This window comes from Gadus chalcogrammus, chromosome 4 (assembly GCF_026213295.1).
Source record: "Gadus chalcogrammus isolate NIFS_2021 chromosome 4, NIFS_Gcha_1.0, whole genome shotgun sequence".
In the NCBI taxonomy this organism is placed as follows: Eukaryota; Metazoa; Chordata; class Actinopteri; order Gadiformes; family Gadidae; genus Gadus; species Gadus chalcogrammus.
The window spans coordinates 12,240,558-12,268,357 of NC_079415.1; the positions used below are offsets into that span (position 1 = coordinate 12,240,558).

At 45.3% G+C, this 27,800-nt stretch overlaps 5 protein-coding genes across 7 annotated transcripts; 4 read left to right on the forward strand and 1 right to left on the reverse strand.

The window, feature by feature from the left end:
* Positions 1 to 1,784: 1,784 nt before the first annotated feature.
* LOC130380910 (uncharacterized) lies at positions 1,785 to 14,361 on the forward strand. Of its 2 annotated transcripts, XM_056588339.1 has the most exons (12): positions 1,786 to 1,879; positions 2,004 to 4,725; positions 8,262 to 8,461; positions 9,305 to 9,427; positions 9,634 to 9,763; positions 10,125 to 10,306; positions 10,768 to 10,887; positions 11,155 to 11,259; positions 11,508 to 11,653; positions 11,936 to 11,993; positions 12,112 to 12,327; positions 13,633 to 14,361. In XM_056588339.1, the coding sequence occupies exons 2-12, from the start codon at positions 2,043 to 2,045 to the stop codon at positions 13,750 to 13,752; spliced, it is 4,083 nt and encodes a 1,360-aa protein (XP_056444314.1). In that variant the 5' UTR covers positions 1,786 to 1,879; positions 2,004 to 2,042; the 3' UTR covers positions 13,753 to 14,361. The 2 variants fall into 2 exon arrangements, with proteins under 2 accessions (XP_056444315.1, XP_056444314.1); XM_056588340.1 differs by lacking the exons at positions 11,936 to 11,993; positions 12,112 to 12,327; positions 13,633 to 14,361 and adding an exon at positions 11,811 to 11,892 and having other exon boundaries at positions 1,785 to 1,879.
* Positions 14,362 to 14,645: 284 nt separating this feature from the next.
* selplg (selectin P ligand) lies at positions 14,646 to 18,823 on the forward strand. The gene is made up of 3 exons (XM_056588341.1): positions 14,646 to 14,881; positions 15,166 to 15,263; positions 15,704 to 18,823. Exon 3 carries the CDS (start codon positions 15,719 to 15,721, stop codon positions 16,784 to 16,786), a length of 1,068 nt encoding a protein of 355 aa, XP_056444316.1. The 5' UTR covers positions 14,646 to 14,881; positions 15,166 to 15,263; positions 15,704 to 15,718; the 3' UTR covers positions 16,787 to 18,823.
* Positions 18,824 to 18,956: 133 nt separating this feature from the next.
* On the forward strand, positions 18,957 to 22,292 carry tmem119b (transmembrane protein 119b). 2 transcript variants are annotated; one of them, XM_056588624.1, is made up of 2 exons: positions 18,957 to 19,222; positions 20,512 to 22,292. In XM_056588624.1, the coding sequence occupies exon 2, from the start codon at positions 20,518 to 20,520 to the stop codon at positions 21,373 to 21,375; it is 858 nt and encodes a 285-aa protein (XP_056444599.1). In that variant the 5' UTR covers positions 18,957 to 19,222; positions 20,512 to 20,517; the 3' UTR covers positions 21,376 to 22,292. The 2 variants fall into 2 exon arrangements, with proteins under 2 accessions (XP_056444599.1, XP_056444600.1); XM_056588625.1 differs by having other exon boundaries at positions 18,957 to 19,218.
* A 37-nt stretch (positions 22,293 to 22,329) lies between these two features.
* Positions 22,330 to 25,110, forward strand: LOC130381162 (chemerin-like receptor 1). Its single transcript, XM_056588622.1, has one exon. The coding sequence runs from the start codon at positions 23,296 to 23,298 to the stop codon at positions 24,328 to 24,330; it is 1,035 nt and encodes a 344-aa protein (XP_056444597.1). The 5' UTR covers positions 22,330 to 23,295; the 3' UTR covers positions 24,331 to 25,110.
* Positions 24,992 to 27,437, reverse strand: LOC130381164 (iron-sulfur cluster assembly scaffold protein IscU-like). The gene is made up of 5 exons (XM_056588626.1): positions 27,220 to 27,437; positions 26,243 to 26,356; positions 25,946 to 26,056; positions 25,637 to 25,715; positions 24,992 to 25,537 (listed from the first exon to the last, which is right to left on the reverse strand). The coding sequence occupies exons 1-5, from the start codon at positions 27,319 to 27,321 to the stop codon at positions 25,446 to 25,448; spliced, it is 498 nt and encodes a 165-aa protein (XP_056444601.1). The 5' UTR covers positions 27,322 to 27,437; the 3' UTR covers positions 24,992 to 25,445.
* Positions 27,438 to 27,800: the final 363 nt, after the last annotated feature.

Consider the following 27,800-nt stretch of genomic DNA (forward strand, 5'->3'; position numbering starts at 1 on the left):
CGATATCCAACTATTATTCTGTGTTCCACTTGCAAAATACTGTGACACAATATATTTCACATATTAGATTTTAGGAATATATGTTGCAGTATGGTCCAACTCTTACTCTTATTTTATGTTTTCAAACTCAATTGCCTCCCGGCACACTGATTTGCATCGATATCTCAGGGCACACGATCTTGTGCAACAATTTTAATGCCCAGCTGAACCCAGCATCTGCATATCTCCTCTTCAGCCTCTGTCATTTGCCTGTGAGCTGTACTCAGACCTAACAAGTCCCCCTCCAAAGTGGCGTTGTTGTTTTTAGCCTCTGAAGAAAGATAACCTTGGCGTGGCTAATAGTTCATGCACTAAGTCACAAGTCTCCTATAAATGTGCACATGATGGTTGAGGGAGTGTAGAGGGGAGGGTTAAAAGAGAGAGAGAGAGAGAGAGAGAGAGAGAGAGAGAGAGAGAGAGAGAGAGAGAGAGAGAGAGAGAGAGAGAGAGAGAGAGAGATGATCAGAAATGCCATTGCCTCCCAAATGCACAGCTGTGCCCATTGTAAGAGCATGAAGAGATCCATCCGAAAATAACCGTTAGATAGGGTGAGCCGTGAGTCCGGCCTGCATGGCTCGTGGCATACTGTAATGATGTCATCGAGATACCAGATGCAAACACTTGATCTACTTTTAGTCGGAGGGTGTTCACCATTTACGACCCTGGCTGTCCAATTGAAATAAAGAAAGCTGAATCAATAAAATAGAAGTAGGTTAACATATTACCTTCTGACCTGCTGACTGTAAAACCCTGCTTCAAATCTTAAACACGATTTAACTTAACTTTGAGAGAAAGTGATGTCTCCATTCAGAAAATGGCACTCAACATGGAATGTGGGTTTTACTGGACAGAGGAGAGAAGATCATTTCGATTCAATCGTACAGCTTTTCAAAGATTTTTTGTTATTGATTTTCTGGACCAAAAAAGAGCCAAACAGACAAGATAAATTCTCATAATTATAATAATCCTTGTTATAATATTCTTTGTAATCCACAAAGAATGTTTAGCCCTTGCTTCCTGATCACTGTCTGTCTCAAACGGTGGTACACTGAAGTCAACCTAACTGGTGACTGTTTATTTGGAGACGCGGTTGTGTTGCTCCATACAACTAACATTAGAACATTTAGTACCTAGGGGTTTAATCTGCTCCATACCAGTCTTAAGCCTGGGAATCTTTTTTCCTCTATGATCACTCGTCAACCATGAATCATGTTGCAAGAGTATCCTCTCAACAAGTCTGAGACCAGAGGACAATCCGGCCAAAAGAAACCTATCTTGTGACTCGGATTCAGTTTTCCAGGCATTCAGTATTTCTTCAGTCACCAGTAAACAAAACAATCACAAGCACTCAGCCAATTAAAAGAGTCGGAAACAGGACGGACCGCCCTCATCCTCAAAGCAGTAATTGGGATTGCATGATGCCCTGGACCAGACTAGCTCTGATTATGTTACAGGATGAGTTTAGATACGAGTTGTGAAACGTATTCACTTTTGCACCCTTAAAAGGACACGTTATTTGGTGTTGTTTAGTCTAGCGGTATTTGTGGGGATGGAAATCAGGATAAAATACGACCTTGGCACCTGAGGATTGGTCTATTATTTTCCACTTGTCGTGGTTCTGTTTTGGCAGTGTGACTCACTGGGGGTGGGTCATCAGACCAGCGTTAATTTTAGCCGCCACCACATTCCACCAGGCCAGAATTGGAAGAGATAAGAGGATGGTGTGGAGAGGGAAAGTGAGAGCCCTGTACAGGAACAAATTAAACGAGTTTTACCAATTTAACCTTTAAATATTGAAAAAGAATATTAAAATATATTATTTAATTGATATTATTTTGAGGTAAAGTCGATAATTAGGTTTATTTTAAAGAACATAGCATTCTCGATATCCCACTGCGCATGTTAATGTTTTATGAAAAACACTAATGTTCATTCTTCCACTTGTCTTTCTCCTTTTCTAACAGTGAGCAGAGAACGTAGCAGCAGCCGCATCAACCGCCCCAATGGGGCAGAAACTGGACAAGGGGCTGGCGAGAGAGGGGCGGCCCGCGGCTGTTTCAGACAGTCTGGAGCAGTCGGGGGAAACAGAACCATCGTTGCACGCAGAGGGAGAAGGAGGAGAAGAGGCCGCGAGTCAGGCAGAGGGCAACAACGGTCGTGGGGCGTCTCCGGGCCACACTTGCGGGATCAGTGTCAGTAACCTAGCCATTGAGCAGGCCGGGTTCATAGCCCCTATTGCAAGAATAGACCCCCAAAGCAGGGAGCCAATGAGATCTATTCCAGCTCACGGGGAGAACCTTTCTTTCAAAGCTAGAGGAGTTCATGAGGGTGGGGTCAGAGAAGGTCCTGCCTTGTCACCAGCAGCACGGGGGACCGTCACTGCTTTACGTCCGGTGGACACAGCGCAACATTTGGGGTGGACTGCGGGAAAGAAAGCGCGGACCACTGTAGATTTGGCTATTGCCAGAGCGGGGACCACCAGCATTGAAATGGAGGAGCAGGGGGAAACCCACCATGGCACCATGGGAGCCAGGGGTCTGACCCGCAGGATGCACAAGAAAGATCCAAGCGCTTCCACTGACCATGCTAACGAGGAGGACTTTGTGGTTTTGGAGAAGGATGATATTCGGTTTACATCTGATGGGAAATGTGAGAGTGATTGTAGCGATGACAGCGGACCGGAGAGTCACCAAGCCGATTCACAAATTGAGTCGGCTCCTTCAAAAGTGGAAGAGAATGGACTTCCACAAGCAGGTGGATTAAAATCCGGTCATTCCAAGAGGTGGGCTGAAAAATCCAACGGAAACACGCTACACAGAACAGGTGATGGGGACGGAAGTCAAAGTCTGGGATCTGACACTATTTCGACCGCGGTCAACTGTATGGCGGAAAATGTTACATGCCTGACCTCACGGTCCGTAATGGAGCTAAATTCGTCTGAAGAGACGGGCATCGGGTGTCAGACGGAGAGGGCCAATAATACTAGAGCTGGCCATGTTCAGAAACATGGTGGTGGAGGAGATACACCATGCAGCACACAGCAGGGCCCAACAATCCACAACCAGGGACTAGCTTCAGAGATGCCAGGGGGGTTGGCCAGAACCCACAGGCAGAGTTCCAACGATATGGAAAACACTATAGCTCAATTCAAAAGCACTGACTCCTCGGATCAGGATGGGGAAATTAGACACGCATCCACAGAGAAGTCTAAAGGCCACTCAGAAAGTTTGGAGGTTTCTTTGTGCGAAGCTCAGCAGAAAAGAGGCAACATTCATCAGTCGTACGGTAGAACCAAGCAACAACACGAGGGAAGCAATCGGTGCATGAGGAGCTCGTTTGGGGATGCCGTCTCGAAGAGAGCCAAAGAGGGCGTTCAGGGGAGCATGAGTTTGTGCAGGAGGGAAAGAGAGGAGGTAAGCGATGAGCCTCAGCCATGTAGAGCCGACCCTCAACCTCCTCTGGCTCAGTGCAACAGCTGTTCTGTATCACAAGCATCAGGCCATCCTACATCCTCATCCAAACCAGGCCATCTCACTGAATGTCCACTACCAGAGCACTGTGATGGGAACTGGACTGAGCAGATACAGACAGCCAGCTTGAAGAAGGAGGGCCACATTGTTGTATTCTCTGCAATGGTGACCGAGCCACCTTCCGTTCACGAGCTGCGTCCGACAGTCGTTGATAAGAACGGTTTAGTGATAACACCAGGGGATGCAGACACCTCACTTGACTCGCAAGACGAGATAAGAGAGAAGGCCAGAGCGAAAGGCCCGCCTCCCCCCGTTCCCAAGAAACCTAAGAATTCCCTTATCAAGCTCCGCATGGCCCAGCTGAACACCAGCGAGGTCAAGAGGAGAGGCAGGAGCCACGCGGATAAGGACGAGAAGGTGAAGCGGAGGCACACGGTGGATTTCAACACGGGCATGGCTCCGCGGGACGTGGTGACCAATCAGGATATGGCCTTGTTTTGGGACGACATGGGCACGTACACCATGCCGCCCGACGCGCAACGCCAGTCCGTCGACTGCCACCCTGAACCCGGAAGATGCCAAAGGCTGCGGAAAATCAACGATAAGTTCAGAGACATGATCAATTTCGACTACTGCAGTCGTATGGAGAAGCTGTCCCCAGACTGCGAGCTGAGGAACATCGACATGCTGCAAAAAGAGATGTTAGAGGACAGGTGGCAAAGAGACGATGGGTCTCCTTCTCCTCCGCCTCGTCCCGCACGGAGGGCACCCCGGAGGCCGCTCACCCCCCCAGAGACGCCGACGCATCCTGAACCTACCGAGGACGAAGAAGCACCGCCATCGAGGCTGCCGGTGGTCTCGGGCAGACGGGGCGTGGAGCCTGAGCCTGGGCGTGACGTCCCACAGGTCCAGAGGTCCAGAGACCGCCGCAGGACCGTTGAGGGCATCGTGCCGCCACGGGTGGATGCGGAACCCGAGGACAAGGGGAGCTCCTACAAGCCCGTGGCGGAGCTCATCAAAGAGACCAACCAGCTTCACCAAGGACGCCGGAGACCAGGCGGATCGAGGCCGGACGGAGGTGGGCGGCCTCCGCCGGCAGTGGCGGAGCACAGCCAGAGCACCAAAGTGTCCCAGATGAAGGACACCTTCGATGTGCCCAAGAAACCCAAGAGACCCGTGGAGAGGCCGTCCGAAGTGAACCCACCACAGAAGAAGGGTAATGCCTGACTTGATCTTTTATATTATTATTCTCTCTCAGGCCCTCTCTCTCTCTTTCTCTCTTTCTCTCTCTGCCTACCTCTCTCTCACTACCTTTTCACTACCTTCTCACTACTTCTCCCACTCACTTGCTCTCTTTGGTTAACTTTCCCTCTCCTTACCTCTCTCTCTCTAATTATCATCCTCTCCCACTATCCGATCCTCCTTCTGTCCCTCTTTCTCACTACCTCCACTCTCTCTCTCATAATCACCCTCGCTCTCTCCCTCTCTATATCAATCTTACACTTATTATTCTCTCTCATGCCCTCTCTCTCGCTCTCCTGCTCTCTCTGACTCTGTCTCTCTCTCTCTCATTCTCCCTACCTATCTCTCTCTCACTATCCCACCCTCCTTCTGTCTCTCTCACTACTTCCACTCTCTCATTAACACCCTCTCTATCTCCCTCTCTACATATCCCTCTCTCTCTCTCTCTCTCTCTCTCTCTCTCTCTCTCTCTCTCTCTCTCTCTCTCTCTCTCTCTCTCTCTCTCTCACTCACTGACTCACTGACTCAAACAAACACCCGCACACACAAACACCCGCACACACCCATCCACCCCACTCACCCACACACACACACACACACACACACACACACACACACACACACACACACACACACACACACACACACACACAGTGAATTAACTTATTATTATGAATATTCAGTAACCAATTATTGTTCAGCAATGACTGATGATGGGTAGACATTCAAGTCAGCCTCCTGTAAAATTAATTAGCGTCTGCAACAGCACAAAAGCTTGCGGCATCTTATGAAGCTTGATGTCCAACAGAGAAAGAAACTATTGCTACTCTGGTTTGAGTAGAAGGTGATTCCTTACAGCTTAGTTCCCTTACAATCCCTCACAAGTGAGTGAATTTCATTGTTTTGCAGAGACTTCACGGTAGACTTGTTTATGTTTCCCATCAGGGTTGCTTCAGAGTCTGTAATTCATGGAGGACAGATGGCTGGATCCCTTCCAACAATCCATTGTCTAAATTAGCAGTCGATTCAATGGATTTCTATTAGATAATGGTAAAGTCAGAATGACTATACCAGTCATTCTGACTGGTATAGTTTCGTAATATTCTTCGTTTGTTATATTGTTATTATTTATATACTGTATATTAATTTGCGTAGCCTAGGCTAATACAGCCCTAAATGGTCATAAAACGTAATATATATGAATACATGGTATGTATGTAGATGGAGGATCTAGAGGGAAAACGGGTAAACTCTAAAGCAGAGAATGGGCCCGGACAGCCAATCGCGGTGTTTCATTTACTACAACCAGACAACATCAGTCACTAAAGGAGTCTTTCATCCAATCCTTTCCTTCCAATGCCAATAGGGGGGTGTCTCGTTTGCGCATGTGTTGAGCCCAGGCGGCAACGTATAGGACTGGATGTAGAATAATGTTGAGCATCGGCCAGGATTGCTAACGACTCAGCGGTGAAAGGCATGCTTTTTTAAGATCATTGGCCCCACGAATCATCACCCGATTCACCCGCAGCTTCCGGTTCATACATTTGCAGGGAGAAAGGAAAGAAACGGAGCAGCTCGGACGTCTTGGGGCAAACAAGGGAGACATCCTGAAGAAGGGCGCGCCTTAACAAACATATTCATGTGTTCTGATTGATTGTTTCGTTCGTTAAGAAAACGCTGCATAGATTTAGAAGGTAAGAAACCTCTCGATGGTGTTTTTTTGCACTCAGTATTTCGCACCTATTCCCGCAGCGGCAGCAGCATTTCACCACTGTCACTGGACGTCGTCCCGAAACCATGGATGAAGAGACCGACCCTTGCGTCATAATAGATCGCAGCTGCTGTTGGTCCACGGCTAGCGATGCGATAGCTTTGCTAACTCGTGGCATCACATCGTTTTTAAAATCGTGCCTCCCCATCCCTATTATGAAATGCATGCATGTTTAACTTTGGCACATTTACAAATGCAACTTCTCTAAAAATATTGCATTATCCAGTAGCCGTACGTGTAGTTTTTGTTTTTAGAAAACGGAACCCCTCCGTTGCGACCCGGCTTTCTCCTTTATCTGTGTTACAATCGACTGCACATTGCATTGCCACTCTCCCTGTTAGGCGCTGCAAAGCAATGCAGCGGAATGGAGATATGAATGGTGTCCACCTTTCTTTATCTGATTGACTAGAATGCATTACATTTGCTGGATTATGGTCGTGGATATATTGTAAACCAAGTGTTTATCTATGACCATTCTCCCAATGGTTTCCAGCATCCTGTTCTGCAAGGGATATTAGGGGCTGCATTTAATCACCAAAACATGAGCGAAAACAGTCAATATGCTAATAGCATGGGGACATCTTGTATTAATAACAAAGGCTAGTCGGCTTGGGAAGACTTTGGTCAACCACTTACAACAATGTGTGCCCTACAAACTCCTTCATACCGAGCAGAGTAAGAAAGTGTCACAATTAAGGATCAAAAGGCCATTTAACTTTGTCCATCAGTATGAGGTTCACTCTGAATACCAGGTGGTAGGCCTAATGCAAACCAGTCGGGAGGGTTGAGGGGGAGAAAGTGGGTCAGTGTGGTAGGACTACAGGGTCTAGTGGAGGAGTGTTTTTTTTCCTAGTGTTTTGGCTGTAGAGGCAGAGCTTCTACTGTAGGAAGCTGCATAGAACATTGTGTTCGGCCATCTTCTCTGTCATGTGAGGATATGAGGTCACCCCCTCCACCCCCCTCCTCCTCATCAAATGTCAATAGAAGTACATCTTTGGATATACATATCGACAACCAGAGGTGAAACTCAGCAGACGTTTTGCTTCTTGGAGCATATCATCGGCTTATGCAAGAAAAGCAATTCATGAGTTGAATTAGCTCTAATTTTTGGTTTTGTTTTTTAGTTTTTTGAGGCTGTGCACATTTTTCCACATGTCTGTGATTCATGCGGTCGGCCCGTAATCTGATCTTGTGTTGTGCAGCCTGACTTGAATCTCAGATGTTCTGCCCCGTAGCGGCATGTTCGTAGCCTCCTAAAAAAAGAGGGGGAAAAGGTTCACATTGCATGGTTAATGACCTTAACTGTTTATTTATGTAACATCGAGCTTGCCTAAATGGTCTTAATCTATACCCATACCCTAACATCCATGGGTTGATTGATAACATGCACTTTATAAGGTTAATGTATAAGTAAAATCTCAGCTACTAAATTACTCCTCATATTTATTTTTTTTCTTTAAAAAAACAACCAAGCGACCGTAAAAATCAAACAGTCTGTAATCAAACTCTAACCAACCTGACTTTAAAAGCCCAAGAGGGATGTCCGGTAAAGTCAACATATTGCTGATGTAATATTGACCCCACTATAAATAACTTGATAACCTTTTTTAGTCCACTTCCTCATGACACTTTTCAGCGACCATGATGTCATTCCTCAGCAACTGATAAACACGACCCCTAGCAGTACGGGTCATGAGACCACGCTCTCTAACGGACAACATCCTCCTCTGCTCCTCCAGATATGTTGAGGCGCGTTGTGCGACAGAGCAAGTTCCGGCATGTGTTCGGCCAGGCGGTGCGGAACGACCAGATCTACGACGACATCCGCGTCTCCCGGGTGACGTGGGACTCCTCCTTCTGCGCCGTCAACCCCAAGTTTGTGGCCATCATCATCGATGCCAGCGGGGGCGGAGCCTTCCTGGTGCTCCCGCTACAGAAGGTGAGCTTTCGGAAGAAAAGGCTGTCACGTAAAATAACGTTGGCCAAGTCGCGGTGCTGGAGCGTCATGATCGAAATGGTGACGGCACTACTTGTGATGAATAAAGGCTTCATCTCTACGGTGTCTAGAGGCCATTTCAACGTAATTCGCATGTGCCATGCTACCCAAGGTTGGGGTCTGTGAATACAAATTGCGAAAACGTTGAGTTAACTGCTAATATAAGCCAAAGTGACAGGGTGCTACCCTCTCTAACCATGTGATGTACCTGTGGCAGAAGGAAGACCTTGCCTTAGACCAGGGGGGCTATACTAATGCAAAGTGAAAGATTGTCAGCCATTGTAGTGAAGGATGGGGAGGGAAATAAGTCGGGTTGCCTTTTTTCATAACCTTTGCTGCTATGCGTCGTCCATTGGACTGAACGTTTGCTTGGTGTTAGAATTCAATACCCACCAAGTCAGCCGACACGGACACAGCCAACATCTCTGCTAAAATTGATTGTGGGGAATTTCCATTGATTATCAATGAAGGCCAAATGAAGTAGAGATTATATTGGTCTTGTTAGACAGAGGCTCCTCTAATTTCACTTATTGATCCTAACTCAGAACTGGGGTGTCGTGTGGCCTTTCTGTCAACCCATAGTGTCATTGTAATGTATAGTGTCTGTTGTAGATGAATAAATGTTCAATCTAATGACAACCAGACCGAATAACCTAAATGGCAGAAAACTAATGTATTATGTTACTAGAAAAAGGATGTGATTTGAATTCCTCTCTTCGAAGGAATCCCAAGTCCGCCATTTGTAATTTGACTGTCTCAGTCTAAGCCCTGTGTGCTGTGTTCCAGACGGGTCGCATAGACAAGACCTACCCAACCGTGTGCGGTCACACGGGCCCCGTGCTGGACATCGACTGGTGTCCTCACAACGACCTGGTCATCGCCAGCGGCTCTGAAGACTGCAAGGTCATGGTAAGGAAGGAGTTCCTGGAATGGGTTCCTTTTTATCTTTAGTAACTCCTATATTTACTCTAGTTACCCTACTGTGCTGAATACTATTTTACCTGGGAAATACCCCTCCCCCTTACATTATCCAGTCATCCTCTCTCCTCAACGTTTGATTTAGTCACGCAAGTCTTTGGGATAGTCATCATGGTAACCGTCTCCCTGTCCCCCAGGTGTGGCAGATACCTGAGAATGGCCTGGAGGAACCTCTGTCACAGCCGGCTGTGGTCCTGGAGGGCCACTCCAAGAGGGTGGGCATCGTGACCTGGCACCCCACGGCTCGTAATGTCCTCCTTAGCGCAGGTACGTCATGACACGCAACACAAGCCCCAGCACATCTAGCACTTGAAGGCCCCTGACTGAACAAAATGGTTTCTTATGGTTTCCAACAGTCACTAAAAAGTGTGGCGTTCCAAGATAAGTGCTTGAAAAACAACGTGGTGTTTTGTCTCTCCTTGTTGGTTAAATGTTCCCTTTTCTGTAGATACTCATAACTAGTCAGGGCTCGTATGGGTAGGTACAGTAATAGTGTTTATTGCAATGTATTCAGTCGGTTGCATTCTGCACCCTCACCACTAGAGGCCACACACTACACTGCACCTTTAACTTTAAAGTCAACTTTCCCCAGTGGCTTACTAATAACTAAAGCACGCCGCCCCCCCAGGCTGTGACAACCAGGTGGTGATCTGGAACGTGGGGACGGGCGAGGCCCTGGTGCGTCTGGACGACATGCACCCTGACGTGATCTTCAGTGCCTGCTGGAGCCGCAGCGGCAGCCTGATCTGCACGGCCTGCAAGGACAAGACGGTGCGCGTCATCGACCCGCGCAAGGGGAAGATCATCGTGGTGAGTCTGGAGAACGCCGACAGGGACTTTGACTGAAAGCTGATCTTGCCGGCAGCGCTTTAAGTGTTGTTAAAGTATTTTTAGTATTTTTTTTTTTTGCGATTTAGCTGTAGTAAGTTTAGATTGTTTCTTTTAACTGCCTTAATTTAGGAATGGGGCATTGTTTCACTGTTTTGTATGCGGTTACCCTTAAGTCACATACAAAACAACTTCAAACTGAATCATTGTAGAGGTGAAATTATTATCACTGACACATTGTTTTATTTCATGATTTTTAGCAGATTACTTTGGTTTTATAGTCATCTAAGGTGTATCGAATATTTTGTTAATCGCTGCAAATAAGAACAATTATTATTAAATCTGATCTCTTATTGGGCCTTTCGTTTGGCAAACATATCTCAAGTAAATAAGTTCCCCTTAAATCAGTCCTACCCCTGACGTGTTCAACCGATCGGTTCCAGGAGAAGGAAAAGGCCCACGAGGGAGCTCGACCAATGAGAGCCATCTTCCTGGCAGACGGCAGCATCTTCACCACTGGATTCAGCCGCATGAGCGAGCGCCAGCTGGCTCTCTGGAGAACTGTAGGTTGCTTCTCAAAGAATGCATTTGTTTGTGTGTGTTGTGCATGATTGAGTATCTGTGTGGGAGAGTAAAATGGGGCCTGAAAAGTGTAAATGGGCGGCAGATTTAAACACGGATGTCTTAATTGTACTCAATGATCCAGCAGCCTCACTCCTTTCTGCTCATTCATAACCATGAACTGTTTCCGGCTGAAAGGGTCTCCTAAACGGTACAAACGGACTCATGGCATTCCTAACGTTCACCTTTCCCAAACCATCTGTCCTCAGGATAACATGGACGAGCCCATAAACATCCAGGAGATGGACTCCAGCAACGGCATTCTTCTGCCGTTTTACGACCCGGACACCAACATCGTGTACTTGTGCGGAAAGGTGAGCAAAGCTATGAACAAAATAAAACATTTCTTACTGTGTGGTGCAACTCTCTGATGGTCCCAATTGACTCCACTTGAGCAAGGCATCCACGACGCCAGAGTTAGGGGTTCGATCCCCACTGGGGCCATCCATGCTTAGTACACTATATACACATGGTATCGTGATCAACTTTGCATGAAAGCCTCCAAACTATGGCACGCATCTAATTGATTCTCTCTGTGTGTTTTCCAATCCCGTTCCTCCAGGGGGACAGCAGCATTCGGTACTTTGAGATCACGGACGAGTCGCCGTACGTGCACTACCTCAACACCTTCTCGTCCAAGGAGCCTCAGCGGGGGATGGGCTACATGCCCAAGAGAGGCCTCGACGTCAACAAATGTGAAATTGCTAGGTACGCTCGGTGTGACATTGCGCTTGCCTCGCCAGCAGAGGGCAGTCATGCTCATCTGGTCGTGCAGTTCATGTCTTGCCGTTGTAAAACCATTTTCATTAGATTGTCGATTAATCTGAGATGCTGTATTTATTTATGTATAAATAAACCTCTTCAGGTTTTATAAATTGCATTATAAGATAATATTTGAATTGAATTGCTGGCACAATTGTATCTGTTTCTGATGCATTTTGGAGGATTTTTTATATTCCTAGAAAAAACAAAAAACTTCTCTCTCGTCAGGTTTTATAAATTGCATGAGAGGAAGTGTGAGCCCATCATCATGACTGTGCCCCGGAAGGTAAAGCGGTCATTTATTTATACTTTTCACATCCTGCACTGAATTGACGATTATTCGGTTCTTCTATAACGGGATATCCTGCCTGTTCCCTTCTGGCTGGTGTGGCTTTGGTCCCCAGTCCGACTTGTTCCAGGATGACCTGTACCCGGACACGGCCGGCCCGGACCCCGCCGTGGAGGCGGAGGAGTGGTGGGCCGGGAAGAACGGCAACCCCATCCTGATCTCGCTGAAGAACGGCTATGTCGCCACGAAGAACCGGGAGCTGAAGGTGTCGCCAAACCCTTCCGCTCCCCAGAAGACCCCTGGACCCCAGGCCCCACAATCCACCCCCATAGTGAGTGTATATTCATATGGATGATGTGTGGTTTACACAGAGTTGATGAGGGCGAAGACGTGATGTCACCGTGCATCCTTAGAGCTCCAATGGTCAGTTCATGATGAGCGTTCAGCAGTACCCATGTATTCCTACGAGTCTGGGCTGTTGTCTGATCCAAGGGTTTTCTATGATGGGACTAGAACTCTTGGTCCCTCCTACGATGGATTTCAGTCACTGGTTAACAAACTTTAGAGTAAGAGGCTAGTCCCAGGTGAGCTCTGTCCGATCTCTCATTTAACCTCTAGGTTTCGTTCTGCTCTAAGGGTCGGGGTAAGAGCCCTTACCTCCCTAAGATTCCTTCATGGTATTACTATTTCGTGCACAATCCAGTATTTAGCTTCATCCCTATGGTAAAAATTGGTCCATTTCTTATTTCTTTTAATTTGGTAGGCCTACTTACGCAAGGGTGGTTAAGAAATGTCTTTAATCCGAGTCCTTTGGAGACGTATATTTATTTCAACACATACATCTTCTGCCAAGGGCGCTGGCAAGTTGGATCATTTTTGTTCTTCGTTTGTGTTCTTGGTCTTCCTTCATTCTCCCCAGTACACTTCACCTCGGTACATTCACGACTGTACAATCAACTCTTCTGTATTGTATCCCCATCTTTTATAGGGCAGATCTAGTAGGCGTGTTTTCAATTTTATTGCCCAGTTAATAAAAGCAATTTTTCTAGATAGTAAAAGAGTTGATACTTTAAGTGAACCCCACCTGTCATCATTCAACCCCATCCTGATCTCACTGAAGAACGGGGAGCTGAAGGTTTCGCCAAACCCTTACGCTCCCCAGAAGACCCCTGGATCCCGCTTCATTCATGACGCGGTATTCAAACATTTAAACAATACAAAAGTCTATTTTGGCTGAAACAAATCATTCATGAAAAAAGTGTTTTTGGAAAATCGATTTATATTCCAACAAAGTGTAAATACATTCTTTCTTTGTGATGAGGTTGTATACAACCTATTGAGGCGGACCTGGGTGTGGTCACAGAAACGTGGTCATAAGACGGGCTGTCTTCGAAGAGCGTCCAATCAGATTACAGCTTTGTTTGAGGCTCCTGGTCCAAACACCAACACCAACCTGCTGCACATGAATCTAAAGCACCTGTTTTTCTCTCAAACCTTTACGTCGGCTCCTAACTTTCTTTTAGGCAGGAGTTCTCATGCCAAAAAAAGGGTTTTTCCTAATTTTTAAGAATTCCCCCATGCAGCCATAATCCCGTAACACTCCCCCTCTGTCCCGTTGCTGTGTCCCGTGTTGCAGAAGGGGGAGGACAAGCTGGAGGAGGTGCTGCGGGAGTTCAAGTCGCTCAGGGACCGCGTGATCCTGCAAGACCGGCGCATCGCCAAGCTGGAGGAGCAGATCGCCAAGGTGGCCATGTGATCAGCCCCCCCTCCCCCTGGGGCCGTGCCGTGGTCGCGGGGCGTCGGCGGGAGACGAGACGAGGTGGGCCGAGCCAGGGCCGAAAGGGTGAAATCAATTGGGCTTCATTCCCCCACCCTCCCCCTCCCCTGGGATCAGACCAAGCTCTCATTCCAAGATGGCGTCTATCGTTTTTTTTTCCGTTTCTTTCCCATGACACGTCACGCTCCCTCGTTGGTCCTCAAACACGGGAGATAAAACTGTTTGATTCAGGTCCACTTTTTACTATGGATGAACACATTTGAAGAGTTGCTGTTTTTCTGTGTATGTGTATTTTTTTTTTTTTGTGCGGTTACGGAACATTCTGGTGCTAGTATGTATTATTATGTAGACATCAGTATTACCATACTTTTTGTTTTTCTTTGCGTTGCCAAATTTGAATTGTACGTGGTTTAAATGCACTGTTTTTACTTATTTTTGTTTCTCCCGTTGTACATTCCTGCCCTTTTCCAAACACAGAACCATTTACACGACGATTGATTTTAAAATGTCCCCTTATGCCCATTTGATTGTGTTTTTAAATAGGTGGTCCCTGCGAAATAAAAAATGTTTCTGAAACAATTTAGCTCTTGTAGGATTTTTTTGTTTTGTTTTGGAGTTTTGGATTGGAGGGGAGAGGGGGGTGGGGGCGGGACTGCCTTATAGCACTGCATCACTCTCCCTCTCTCTCTGGTGTAAAGGTTGATGTGTACGTGTTGATGGAGCCTCTTGTCAATCCTCTTCAGTGTTGGGGAAGGAAGCACTCCCTCAGCTCTTGTTTCATCCCCTGACTCCCTGATAATATTCTGTTCACACAATAAAGATTGTACACCTGGGGAAAAAAGAAATTGCTCTTGTTCTTCATGGCAAGTATACAAGACCACAGAAAGCTTTCAGGAAGTGCAACGACACAGGGTTTTCACTTGTGTATTTCATCTTGTATGTTGACCGTTGCACGCGTGTACGTTGAAACCAGTGGGTGACTGCTTCCTGCTCGCTATAGGAAAGCACACACCCAACTCACACCGCAAGTAGCAGACTTCTTGAGAACAAGCGTGATTATTCTAGGCAGTGTACGCCATCAGTGCTCTGCTAACTATCACAGATTCAGGTAAGGAACATTTGAATCCTCTTTCATCAACTGGTTATGACAAAGGGAGTAGCTATGAGTTGTGTGCATTATTGTTTTCTGTATCTCTTATGTTGTGGTTTTATTTAGTCCAATGATGTTTTTCTGCAAACAAAGCAGACTTTTAGTCTTGTTTATTTTCTGGCTGGTTTAAGTGAATCAGCCCGCTTTTTCAAATGGCTACTTTAGGCGTGTGTTTGTGAGTGCTCTCTGACTGCCCATCACATATTACTGCTTAACTCAACACTTCCTATTTCCTATACCAGGCATTTCTACAATCAACTGCCACCAAAAACAGGATGTCTCTGGATATCTGAAACCAGTTTGCTGTTGCCGAGCTGCCTCATGGTCCTTCCTCATAATGGTGAGTGTTTCACTTCATGGTTTTCCCAAATGAAAGCGAAAAATAATTCAAGCAAGGGGTTTTTATGAGTGTCCAAATTAGTTTCCCCTTTTTCTTTTTGGATTTACATTTGCTGCATTGCAACATGCCAGAGCATGTTGCAATGCAGCAAATGCATTATGGAACTAATGTACAGACGAGAAGTATTTTTCTTTGGTTTTGAAACTTGTGTCACAATCTCTTCTAATTGCGACATTTTTACACATACCTACGACCTAAAGTCAATGGGCTTAGGAAAAATAAGTTTTCAATATACGATGATACGGCTCCTAGAAGTGACATCAAGTCTCAATCAATTCTCAGTCAGCACATTTTAAGCATTTGATGAGAACAGTGCAGATCTGAACTTGTATAGTGTGTATATATTGACTTCTGATACTCGTGGCTGTGTTCTTCTGCAGAATTCTCACTGAGCCATGGGGTCGTTCAACATCAGGATGCTTCGGCTCGGGGTTTGGAGCGTCTTCCTCTTGCTCGCGGTGGAGTGTCGCTACACCGTCAGCAGCCCCGACAACCAAACCTCTCCTACAGATGGAGGGGCGAACAAGACCACCGTAGCAACCATCCACCCGACGTTCTCCACCTCCGTTACCCCATCAGGTCATACCAAAGCCCTTCCTGCTGAACCGCAGGGGCTACACACCACCATCAACTCCACTGTGCCTCCTTCTACAAACCAGACCCTGTTTTCTGCCTCATCAAAGGACATCCTCACCCTGCCAGCAGTACGCCCCCACACGGGGGCCTCCTCTAACAACGGTACGAGACACACCCCCGCACCAGGAGAGCGCTCCAACACGGGGGCCTCCACTACCAACGGTACGATCGCCACCGTCACACCCCCTACCCCACCAGCAGTACGCCCAAACACGGGGTCTTCCCCTACCAACGGTACGATCGCCACCGTCACACCCCATACTAATGGTACCAGAACACGCGTCCCACCAGGAGAGCACTCCACTCCCCCGGCCTCCTCTACCAACGGTACGAGGAGAAACGCCACACGGTCCATCATCCCCGCCCTCCCTACCAATTCATCAGCGGTTCCCGGCGGAACCACAACCACGACGCCGACGCCGAGTACAGTGCCGGTAACCAGGCAACCCTGTCCTACTCCCTCCTCAACAAACGGGACGCCCCCCCCTCAGCCCGGGGTCCCGGCATGCGCCAGCAGCCCGAGCGGCGTGGTCAGCCAGTGCCTCGTCGCCATCGGCCTGCTGGCCGCCGTGCTGACCGTCTTCTTCGTGTGCACAATGGTGCTCTGCGCCAAGCTGTCGTCCCGGAAGTACAGCTTGGGCGGCCAGCACGGGACGGAGATGGTGTGCCTCTCCACCATGATGACCAGCCACAACGGCACCGGCAGCCGCCGCGCACACCTGGAGGGCCGGCGAACGCTGCTGACCGGCCCGGAGGACAGCGACGACGACGGCGGAGACAACCTGACTCTCAATAGCTTTCTGCCGGAAGGCGACCGCATGGTTTAGGTTAGGGAGGCGGGTGGAGGTTTTGTCCTGCGTGTGCTACGGTCAACGGATCGACTCGCTCTCCCATTATATTGATATTTTTCTAATGTTTACTGCATTCCATCCCCTTTTAAACCTGACAGAGGGTGTTCTTTCTCGACATAGAATCAATAATTTATACACAGGAAAGATCTTGGATGGAGGGCATTTCATTCTTAAACTCTTATAATTGGTACAATTATTGATTGTAAGGGATGGCTGTCATTGAAAAGTACTTATTATTTGTATCAACTGTTCCTGAATCATGTCAACTGTTACCTTTAGTGAGACCAAACCTAAGATAAGCCATCTCCGTTTCAGACTGCTGAAGTGTGAAAGTAGTAGTGTGTTAATGACTGCTGAACGCCCCATGCTTCATAGTTGATGTTTTGTGGTTAATTGTTCTTGCACATGCGTTCTCCGTAAAGGAAGAGGCACGGAAACCACAAGCACGGAACTAACCATGCACAGCATTGACATCTTCAGGCTCTATTTACCAAAAACATTAACTATACAATGCCGTGCATTTGTGTATTATCCTGTATTGTATTGTATTAAGTTTATCGAGTCTAATAAGATATTCTGTTCTATTATATAGCCTACAATACATGTTCAACATCAATTTGACATGTATCACAGTTTGCTTTCCTATGAATCAATTGCTAAGAGCAACAATTTGTAGCTGTAGAGGTCATAATTATGAGCTCAATATCCTGCCAGGCTTTCTCAATGTCTGAATTCATTCTGACCCCGAACTAAACTGAACAGCACTTCCTTTCATGTAGAAATAAACCCACGCATGCTGCTTATATTACAGCCTTGCAAAAAAACTTGTGTTGTGAATATTGTCAGTTACACAGACTGTCAAACATACACTATATATATATCTATATCTATATATATATATCCTAAATTGTATTTGTTTCTTGTAAAAAAAAAAAGAAGCATTTTATGCTCACTGGTGCACAGTATGGTGTACACAGTATCAATAGTACAACTCAGATGGTGGATGACCATATTAAGTTTGACTGAACTTTGATTAATGGACTTCCCAAACACACGCTTGGATATTGCAGTTAGTTAGTGTAAACAAACACCAGTAGTTTTTTTCTTTTCCCTAAATTGGTAACACAAACTGGCTGGGCCTCCACGGAAACCCTCCATGTTGCTTTTAGAAGAGTCTTCAACTGGTGTCCTCGCCAATTCTGTCTCTGGGCTATTACCGGAGGTATGTCCACACAGTCAACATTAACCCCTTCCTGTATTAGCTGAACTACAGCGGCTCAAAACGAAACTGCAGCTCTTAATAGCTTAACCCTAATATGAGCCGCCAGACAGTGTGTGTGTGTGTGTTTGTGCCTGTCTGTCTCTCCCTCTCAAAAGCAGGTATGTTCTAAGTCGTATGCAAGACCAGAGATATAGGAGGAAATGTAAAAACGAGCCGGTCTCTATCGCAGAAGCCAAAACAAACCCCTATTGTGAGAATTACCAGAGCAGGGGAGTCTAGGAGGTAGAGCGGGTTGGCTGGTAACCTGAAGGTTGTTGGTTCGATCCCCGGCTCCTCCTGAGTGTCGAGGTGTCCTTGAGCAAGGCACCTAACCCTAACTGCTCCCGACGAGCTGGCTGTCGCCTTGCATGGTTGACTCCGCCGTCGGTGTGTGAATGTGTGCGTGAATGGTGAATGTGAGGCAATATTGTAAAGCGCTTTGGGTGGCCATTGGTTAGAAAAGCGCTATATAAATGCAGTCCATTTACATTTTAGAACATTGTCTGTGACTATTTGTGCAATCTCACAATAATTTGAGTCATCCATGATGTAGTGGAAAATGATGGTGGAACATATTGCAGACATATTGCACTTCTATTACAACTATTTGTTCATTTAGAGGGTGATCTCATCCACAGCAACTATTCTGTCAGTCACATTTTAAGAATTAGTACCACGTATATATTTCCTATGTCTAGAGTCCCATTGTCATTTTTGCTCAGTCTTCTGTCTTGTATTTATTTTCTCTGGCCCTCCCAACGTAAAGTGCCTGGGGCAGCAGGGGCAGAACCCCCCCCCCCCCCCCCCCCACACACACAGCATACTCTCACCTCCTACATAACAGGAACAATCTGTCGGCCCACCGGCCTTCAGCCAGTCCCTCCACTCCCGGAGAATCACAAGGCAGCCGGCCAGGGGGAGGGGGGAGGAGAGGCCTGCGAGCAGAGGGGGAAGGAGGGATCTGTAACTCATCGACGGCTTCTCCTCCAGGATCCAGATGCAGACTCCCCTGTGAAACCCGAAGCTGTGCGCCACTGCTGCAGCAGGCAGACATCTTTTGTGTGTGTGAGTGTGTGAATGGTTCTCAAAGACGCTTTGTATTATACCCACTCCTTCTTCGCCGTAGTAGGGAGCAGGCTCTCTTTTGGTGGGTGAGTACGCTTTACTTTTTAAACGGTGTTATAGTTTGTCTATTTCCCTCCATTGTATTGGCTCATGTGTTCAAAGCCCAGTGTGTGTGTTTGTTGGTGGTCTGCGCTGGAGGTCTTGATGGCACCTCAGAGGATGGCTAAGAAGCGAGTCAGGCTCTAGGGTGGCGGGACTGGGTCCGGAGGCTGCAAGGTTCAGGCATGTGGCCCCAGGGTGGAGGAGAGACTTCCGGGCTTAATCCCATGGTTTTACATGACTGGTGGACCGCAACGTAGGACAAAGAATATAGAAAAAAGTGGGGAAGTTCTATACGTTTACTTTTTCTTCTTGTTTTTATTTTTAAAGGATATTTTCGTTACTTTATTAATTTACAACCCGCTAATATGATTTGATGTGGCAATAACCAAAATAAATGTGGGACAATGATTAAATTATTTTACACTGCACCATCACTGTGGTGCAGACCTGCTCATCTCTGTTTTGTAATGCCTGCGTGTGTGTGAGTGTGGTTTCTCTGCGTAGAGGAGGGGTTCAGCAAGGCCCGGTGTGAATGGGGAACTTTTGTAGGCGCAGGATGCTTTGCATGAGTTGGTCCAGTCCAGCCGGCCTGATGAGTGTTGAGTTGCACCTCAGGAAGCAGCTTGCAGACAGATGGAGTCCAAAAGGGCCGATGATGACTGAGGGTTCAAAGTCTATAGTCAGACCGGGCTGTGGTGACTACAGTGGTGGGAGGGGTTCTGATGACCAGATGTTGCATCGCTGAAGATCCTATAGGTTAACTGTTGACTATCATTATTTTTTCCCCCTACTTTATCTAGAAGTTGCAAGAAGCAGCATGAATAGTTGGGGGTTGCCTTAAATTCGTTCGAGAAAAATATGACACCATTTTATGTGGAATCTGCCCTAAAATGACGTTTATAAACCTTTGCTGAACACATTTTCTATTATCACTCAACATACAACGCAGTCTCCTCAATATGCGTACAGATCGCACGTTTTTACAATTTCAAAATGCGTGCAGTAGGCCTACATACGCCAGATGCCAATTTCGCGTGCATATGATACTCAAAACCCAGCATTAACTTCTGTGGAGGGCCAACGTATAAACCTACATAGCCCTATCCACGTTGCCTCCATTAATGTTGCATTCACTGTGATAGTAAACTTCGTCGTCAATAAATGCAGAAAAATACTATCCGCTAAATGGGCTCTACATTATACAGTATACTTTTTTTAAAATGTTATTCCCGCTGTAAAGCCTTTAGTGATGCTATCACCTTCTTGTTTACAGAGCCTGATGATGCATCCGATGGCTCCACACGGGATCGGCCTGTCTTTAGCGCTGTGGTCCGGCAGCAGTTTGGCCTCACCATTCCCTCTACAGATCCTAGCGGAGGGGAGCGCCACAGAAGAAGAGACCGGCGCCTTGGCCCCGGGTCCTACACAGCTGACCACCAGAAGCAGCACGCTCCTCGACTACCAAACTACGCCCACCGGTGACCTGACGGATGGGGCGGCTACCGCTCTGGATCAGGTCGTTGAATTCCTCCACAGGAACCTGATCTATATCGTCGCTGGAGCCTCGGTCGCCCTCCTTATGCTCCTCATCATGTGCATCGCGGTCACCTTGAAGCGGAAATTGAGGATCAATGCGTACTACCCGTGCTCTTTCCCCGCAAAGATGTACGTGGAGCAGAGGGACAAGGAAGGAGGGGTGAAACGCTTCGACCAGGTGCCAGAGAAGGCCCCTAGATTGCAGCAGAGTGTGCCTGTAGACTCCGGTCAGCGGCTCCAGCAGGACATCATGAGGGCGGTCAAGGGTCTCCGGACACCCACCAAAAAAGCTACCAAGGTAGGAGAAGCCGCGCAAGCGGACACCCCTATCGAAACAACGGATGGGGAACGCTTGGTAGAAAAGGCAACGGAAGAAGCCGAGACGAAATGGCACTCGCAAACTGAAGCCAGCAATGAAGAGTCGCGTGAACAGGGGATATCTCTGAAACAGACTGGTCAACCGGATGTTGATCCGGAGGACTCACCTCATTCTGGGGCTGATCCCTCACCTGTCCAGCCAGACCACAGACCTGAATCACCGCTCATTCAATGTGACTCTCCTAAAATCCAATTGATCAATGGGGAGAAAACTTCATTTTAATGATGTCCTGCAATCCATCAGCGTCAAAGCACGTGTTTTCCCGATCAGGAGCCTTTATTTTATGATGTGAAAATACTAAATGTGTTCATATTGTTTAGTAGCCTACGCTTTTTTTTCAGGTTTTGCTAGTGAATTAAATCAATTATTGCTCTTTTTTTTCTATGGGGCGTCACCGCACGTCACTGGCTTTCCATAAACCGACGTTATGTGGTGAGCCTCCCACAGTTGCACTGTCACAACTGTTGTTTCCTGCCTTAAGGCGGCTGCATGCTTCAGCGTTGGTGTTACGTTGTTGCGCAAAATTTACTCAAAGCAATTCATGCTCCCTTTTAGGTTGCGCGTGTTGCGCGTGTTGCCAAGCAATTTACCGCCAGAACAGTAGGTGGAGTAATATGTGGAGGAAAGTTTTTCGTTGAAGACGACCTCGAGAATGACGTCTTTGTCTGTGGGAGTCGTTGGTTTGTTTATGTGCCAGATCGTGTTCTCCCCATACACAGTGAATGATGGCAACAGACAGAGGAACAGGGGTGATGAAGTTGTTGATCATTGGGGTTGTATAAATGTGCATATCTCTCTACATTTTAAAACGACATAATGTGTTGGCAGCAAAGTTAACTTCACTTCAGGTTAATGCTTTTGTATATGAGCCTGCCGGGTGATACTCCAGACAGGAAGTAGTAACCAGACCAGCAAACCAATCACAGCCTTGCAGGCTGGGCGGCTCGCGTAAAAGCTTACGTAAAAAATGACGCAAGTCTAGAAAAATCGCCCGACGCACGCAAGACGTGAGAAGTCGCGCAAGGGGGGCGCAAGGGCGCGCAAGGGCCTCTTGCGCTTGCGCTTACGCTTACGTAACCGAGCATAAACCAGCCTTTACTTATGGAGTTGATACGTCAAAGGGCATGCCCAGGGGCGAGGCCAGGATTTTATTGGGGGGGGGGGGGGGGGGGGGGGATGACGACGACACAGAATTGTATTTTTCTAAAGATTGCTTTTGTATACACTCGCCAAATATAAAGATGTGTTTAAATGTATTATTCATGTGAAAGAGACCAGACTGCAGAATCTTTGAATTAATAAATTCCTATAGTCAAACAATTAATTCCTTTTAAAAAAGATAGAATTTTCGGCAAATGTGACCAGTACCCAAATGAGTAAGCCTTTCAATACAACTTTTTAATATTATATTAAGTCTTGGCATTTGTCTAATAATATCTATAATTGGTATTGCCATAATATTTAGTCTGTTCATTTTGTACTTTATTTGTGTCTATGATGTGTGTACACATAAATAAGCAAACATACAGCTCACTCAATGTAAGTCAAGTTCACTTAATTACAATGTAATTAAATGAAACATCTAAACAACACAACAATACATATTTACAAGAAATCTTGAGAACAAGAAGTAAGCCTGTTCACGTGGTAAATGGGTTGGATTGGTTCGCTAGGTGAATAAACCCGAAACTGAATCTTAATGGAATTTAAATAGAATGCAGCCTTTTCTGGCTGGTTTCTCCATATTGCCTAGTTTAAAGCATATTAAGTCCTTAACTCATGGTTTATTTAGTAAATATTAGGTAGTAAGAAATGATTACAATTCTGTGTAATATCCCAATCCAATCCCCTTCTTCTTGTCCCAGTGATACAATTGTTTTCTTTCATACAGTTCTTTCAGAATCTTATAGAATAACCCTTATACTCATCAGAGACATCAGAGACAACCAATTTCCCCAAATTACTTAAACCTAGGGGAACTTAAGGGATAGAAATTGCTGTTTCATGAAAGATACCTGAAGGAACTGAAACTACATCCAGGAAACTGACTCGTACGCCACATGCACTTGCGAAACCAACCTTCAAGACCATATTTAGACGGAGTGAGCTCTTATTTTGAACAAGACTTAGTTGGAGGACAAAATGGAAGGATTGGAGGACTATGTCGACTACTTGGATTACACTCCAGGCAATGAAACTGCAGAGCCTTCTGGAACTTTAGGAGACAACACATTCTTTTGGAAATACAGTAGTTTGATAATCAACATCCTCATTGCCCTGGTCGGCCTCAGTGGAAATTCTGTGGTCATTTGGATTTCGGGCTGGAAAATGAAAAGATCTGTTAATTCTACCTTCTATCTCAGCCTGGCCATTTCAGATTTCTTGTTCTGTGCCTGTCTGCCGATGGAGATATTCTATGTGATGACCTCGAATTGGCCCTTTGGACTGGCGTTGTGTAAGCTCACCTCCTCTGCACTGTTTTTCAACATGTTCAGCAGCGTCTTTGTACTGATGCTGATCAGCATTGACCGCTGTGTGATAGCAATGTTTCCAGCGTGGTCCCAGAACCACAGGACAATCAAGATGGCATCCAGTGTACTAGTCATCACATGGATCCTTTCTGCTATCATGACTTTGCCTTCACTGCTCCACAGAAACACCAGAGTCCTCGGTAATGTCACGAAGTGCTATGTCCATTCTGGGTCCATCGCTGTAGACAAAGCAGTGGTGCTGACCCGATTCATCTTCGGATTCCTCATTCCTTTTGTGATCATTGTAAGCTGCAGCATCATCTTGTGTATAAAGCTTAGAAGATTAACCATCAAAACCACTAAGCCCTATAAGGTCATGGTCATACTCATCTTGACCTTTTTCATCTGTTGGATTCCCTTTCATATATTTGTTCTTCTTGAATTAAACATACATAAGCACAACGTGTATGTAGTCGAAACAGGATTGGTTGTGGCAGTAACTTTAGCTGCGGCGAATAGCCTCATCAATCCATTTTTGTACGTGTTTATTGGTAAGGAATTTAAACAAACCCTTAGGAAATCTATAATAGGGAGGATGGAGTATGCGATGGACGAGGACGGTCGGACAGCAAGTATTCTCCAAGGATCCAAGTCAATGGCTAATGACGGACAGATTTCAAAAGTGTTTGTTCACAATGTTCTTTGAGTTTGTCAGAATTTTAGTTAGAAAATGCATTTGTTCATTTTTGTTCATTTTAGTACACATGTTACAATTGTGAATTATATCAGCTCTCCCTAAATAACCGTCCCAAACGTTGCATTAGTATGAAAGACAGCCATGAGCTTGTGGATAAACACAATACTCAAACAAATATAGATCATATTTTTTTTCTTGATTTTAAATAACCAAGTTGAATGATGAATCCAACTATTTCAGCTATATTTTCTATGAGGGAGCATTGGGTCCTACTATATTTGATGTTCATTCAAGTTTACGTCTGGGAAAAACGGAATCGGTATATTTTCCTTACGAGGGCTTTTGTATGCATACAACAATGATAAACTATATTCATAAACGTGTTTGAATGTATGATAAAATCATGTATAAGAGACCAAACAGAAGAATCTTAAACTTAATATAGCAAAAACAATGTTTGCAATTTGAAAGTTATGTGGTAGATACATTGCGTTATAATTTCTTGTCCACTTCCTCGTGTTGGGTCAATGCAACATTTGTCAGCTTCTATTTTGTAGTGACCCGTACCGAAATGCAAATGAGTTAGCCTTTTAATAATACTTTTAATCTTTTATCAAGTCTTCATCTAAATATATTCATAGGAATAATCCATTTGCTCGTAAAGTAGGCAAGATACACAAGAATATAAATGTTGCTTATTTTATTGAACATTGAATTTGCCATAGAGCTAGATACGACAATGCAGGGAGGGAGGAAGGAAGTATTTCAGGCGTGATCGTTTTACTCTTCAGCTCTTTTTAACACCTTCAACATTGCATCACCAATTAAAAGCAAAATTATAATTCAAATGTTTGCTAACGTTCTTCGTTCTTGACATCCAACCGCCTTTTTCAAGTAAGGCTTGACTTTTTAACCATCTGTGTTTACATTGTGCGTTTTACGTGACAGGCTAAAGATTACGGATGGTAGGAATGCCACAAAGAACTTGAATAACTCTTGACGCTGGTATACTTTGAAAGGTAACTACTCCCTATAATGTTGTGTTATAGTGCAAAAAGGAGGCAGGACTGCTATGGTTCCCTTGGTGAGTAGAAGGGGTGTCCGGGGAAGGGGGTGAAATCTACTTAGTTAGTGGCCTCTGCTGCCACCTGCTGGTTTGGTTCTTGCTTGAGACGGTAGTCAGCCAGGGCAGCCCTTATGGCATCTTCTGCCAGCACTGAGGAGGATTACGAAAGGAGATTGACGGCATAAGATGGTAGAATATGCGATGGCAGAGGTAGACAACATGGTGGAAGAGAGGGACAGGAATACTTACTAGAGCAGTGCAGTTTCACCGGGGGAAGGCTGAGCTCTTTGGCAATATCCGTGTTCTTTATCATCGACGCATCAGCAAGCTAAGCAATGACAAAAGCATGAATATACATTCTATAAACGCTGTATATCGTTTTGTTATTTATTGTAACTATTAACATTGAAAAATATGTAATTGATGTATGTAATATCAAATTATAAACTAGGAAATTACGTAAAAATAAACTAAACAATCAAGTTATAGTGAATGACAAATACTGATGACCCAAAATCAACCCAATAACATGTTCAGTGCAGTCCCATATTTACTTACAGACTTGCCCTTCACCCACTCTGTGACCAGAGAGCTTGATGCAATAGCAGAGCCACAGCCAAAGGTCTTGAATTTGGCGTCCACAATCTTCCCATGATCATCAACCTCAATCTGTCACATAGAGATCCAGGTTAACAAACCATAACAAACAAATACTTCACCACAAAAATGTAGAGGTTTTGTTGAATCATAGTCCATTTTTTACAAACTCTTCTGTACTAACAAATGGGTATTTATCAAATGTCTTTGTAAAACGTTTAGTCTATGAATAAAGGAAAATGGGATTTTGCCGTATACCTGAAGTTTCATCACATCTCCACAAGCTGGGGCACCCACCAAACCTGTCCCCACATTCTTGGATTTCTTGTCCAAAGATCCGACATTTCTTGGGTTCTCGTAATGGTCCACCACCTTTATCAGTGAAGAGGAGGGTTTAGTTTCAGTATATAGCACACGTATTAAACTTCAACATAAACCGTCTTATAAAGTAAAATAAAGTCTAGTTTCAAGATAATAAAACGCATACATATTTATGGGCAATGGACATAGATCCAAATAATACAGTACCAGGTTACGTTGTAGCCTTGGCATGCAACAACATTACATAAGGTAAATAAAAGAAAGATAGGGCTCCATTGTCTAGAGCACTCCCCCCCACATCCTCTCCCCTCCAGTAAAATCTCCCCAATTTTTCTGCCAAGTCATAATGACAACGAGGTTTCATATTTTAGAATATAAATACTTTCTAGACTTAAAAAATACACATTACAACCTAAAAACAGCTTACTTTGCCGAGATAACACATGTATGAAAACGTGAGACACTAGAATCTAGTCATTTATCGATGCACATTTGAATGTAGATCTAATAGTTGTACAATTAAGTCCAGTCATTATTTAAAATGTTTGCAGAAAACGGAAACTGCTATTTAACTTGATATGTCCACTGACGCACTAAACAATACATTTATTACCTACGCAACATTGATTAACATACAGACTAATCTGATTAGATCAACAGCTTCAAGCTACATCAATTTATTGGGTGACCCTCTCTAAGGCAGAGAGGCTTAGGTTTATATTTATTATTAACCATGTAAAAAGCTTGTTCCAAAGGGCAGAGAGTCTTGTTTCCTATCGTGTTGGTACGCATGCAGCCAAACAAACCAACTAGTTCCAGATAACAACATTTCAACCATTCCTATGACAGCCCATTTGTACTACTAGACTGGACCGGCTGTTACAAAATACGCCATGCCTCAAAGGAAACGTTACCTTCTCGTGGTAGAAGCACTGGGCTCTGAACTCGGGGGCTGAAAGCGTCCTGTTGAGTAACATCAGTGGGCTGATGCACTTCTTGGCGAGGACACCCGCCATGTTCTTTAGGTTAGTGACGCACTAAGAAAAACACTGGGACGATGCGTGGATTCGACTGGCTCGATCGGCTTCTAGTACTAGTAACTGCACCGGTCATGCGCTCAGCCTACTCAACGACACGGGGAATGAGGGGAGGGGCTTATTTTTTGAAGGTTACGGGAAACCCCTAGGGGTACTTTAGGGTACTACATGGGACAATGTAAAGATGTATTTAAGAATATATATATATATATATATATATATATATATATATATATATATATATATATATATATATATATATATATATATATATATATATATATATATATATTTAGGCCCTTATGTAAACGGAAACAATTCTAAAATGTCCCCAGATTGACATCAGTGCAATTTGTGTACGACCACGATAACTTTTAGTATTTTTTATTTCTGTGATCCTTATACCATCTAACGAAGACAACTGCTCATCCTTTACGAGTAACTCGAATTCCATATTA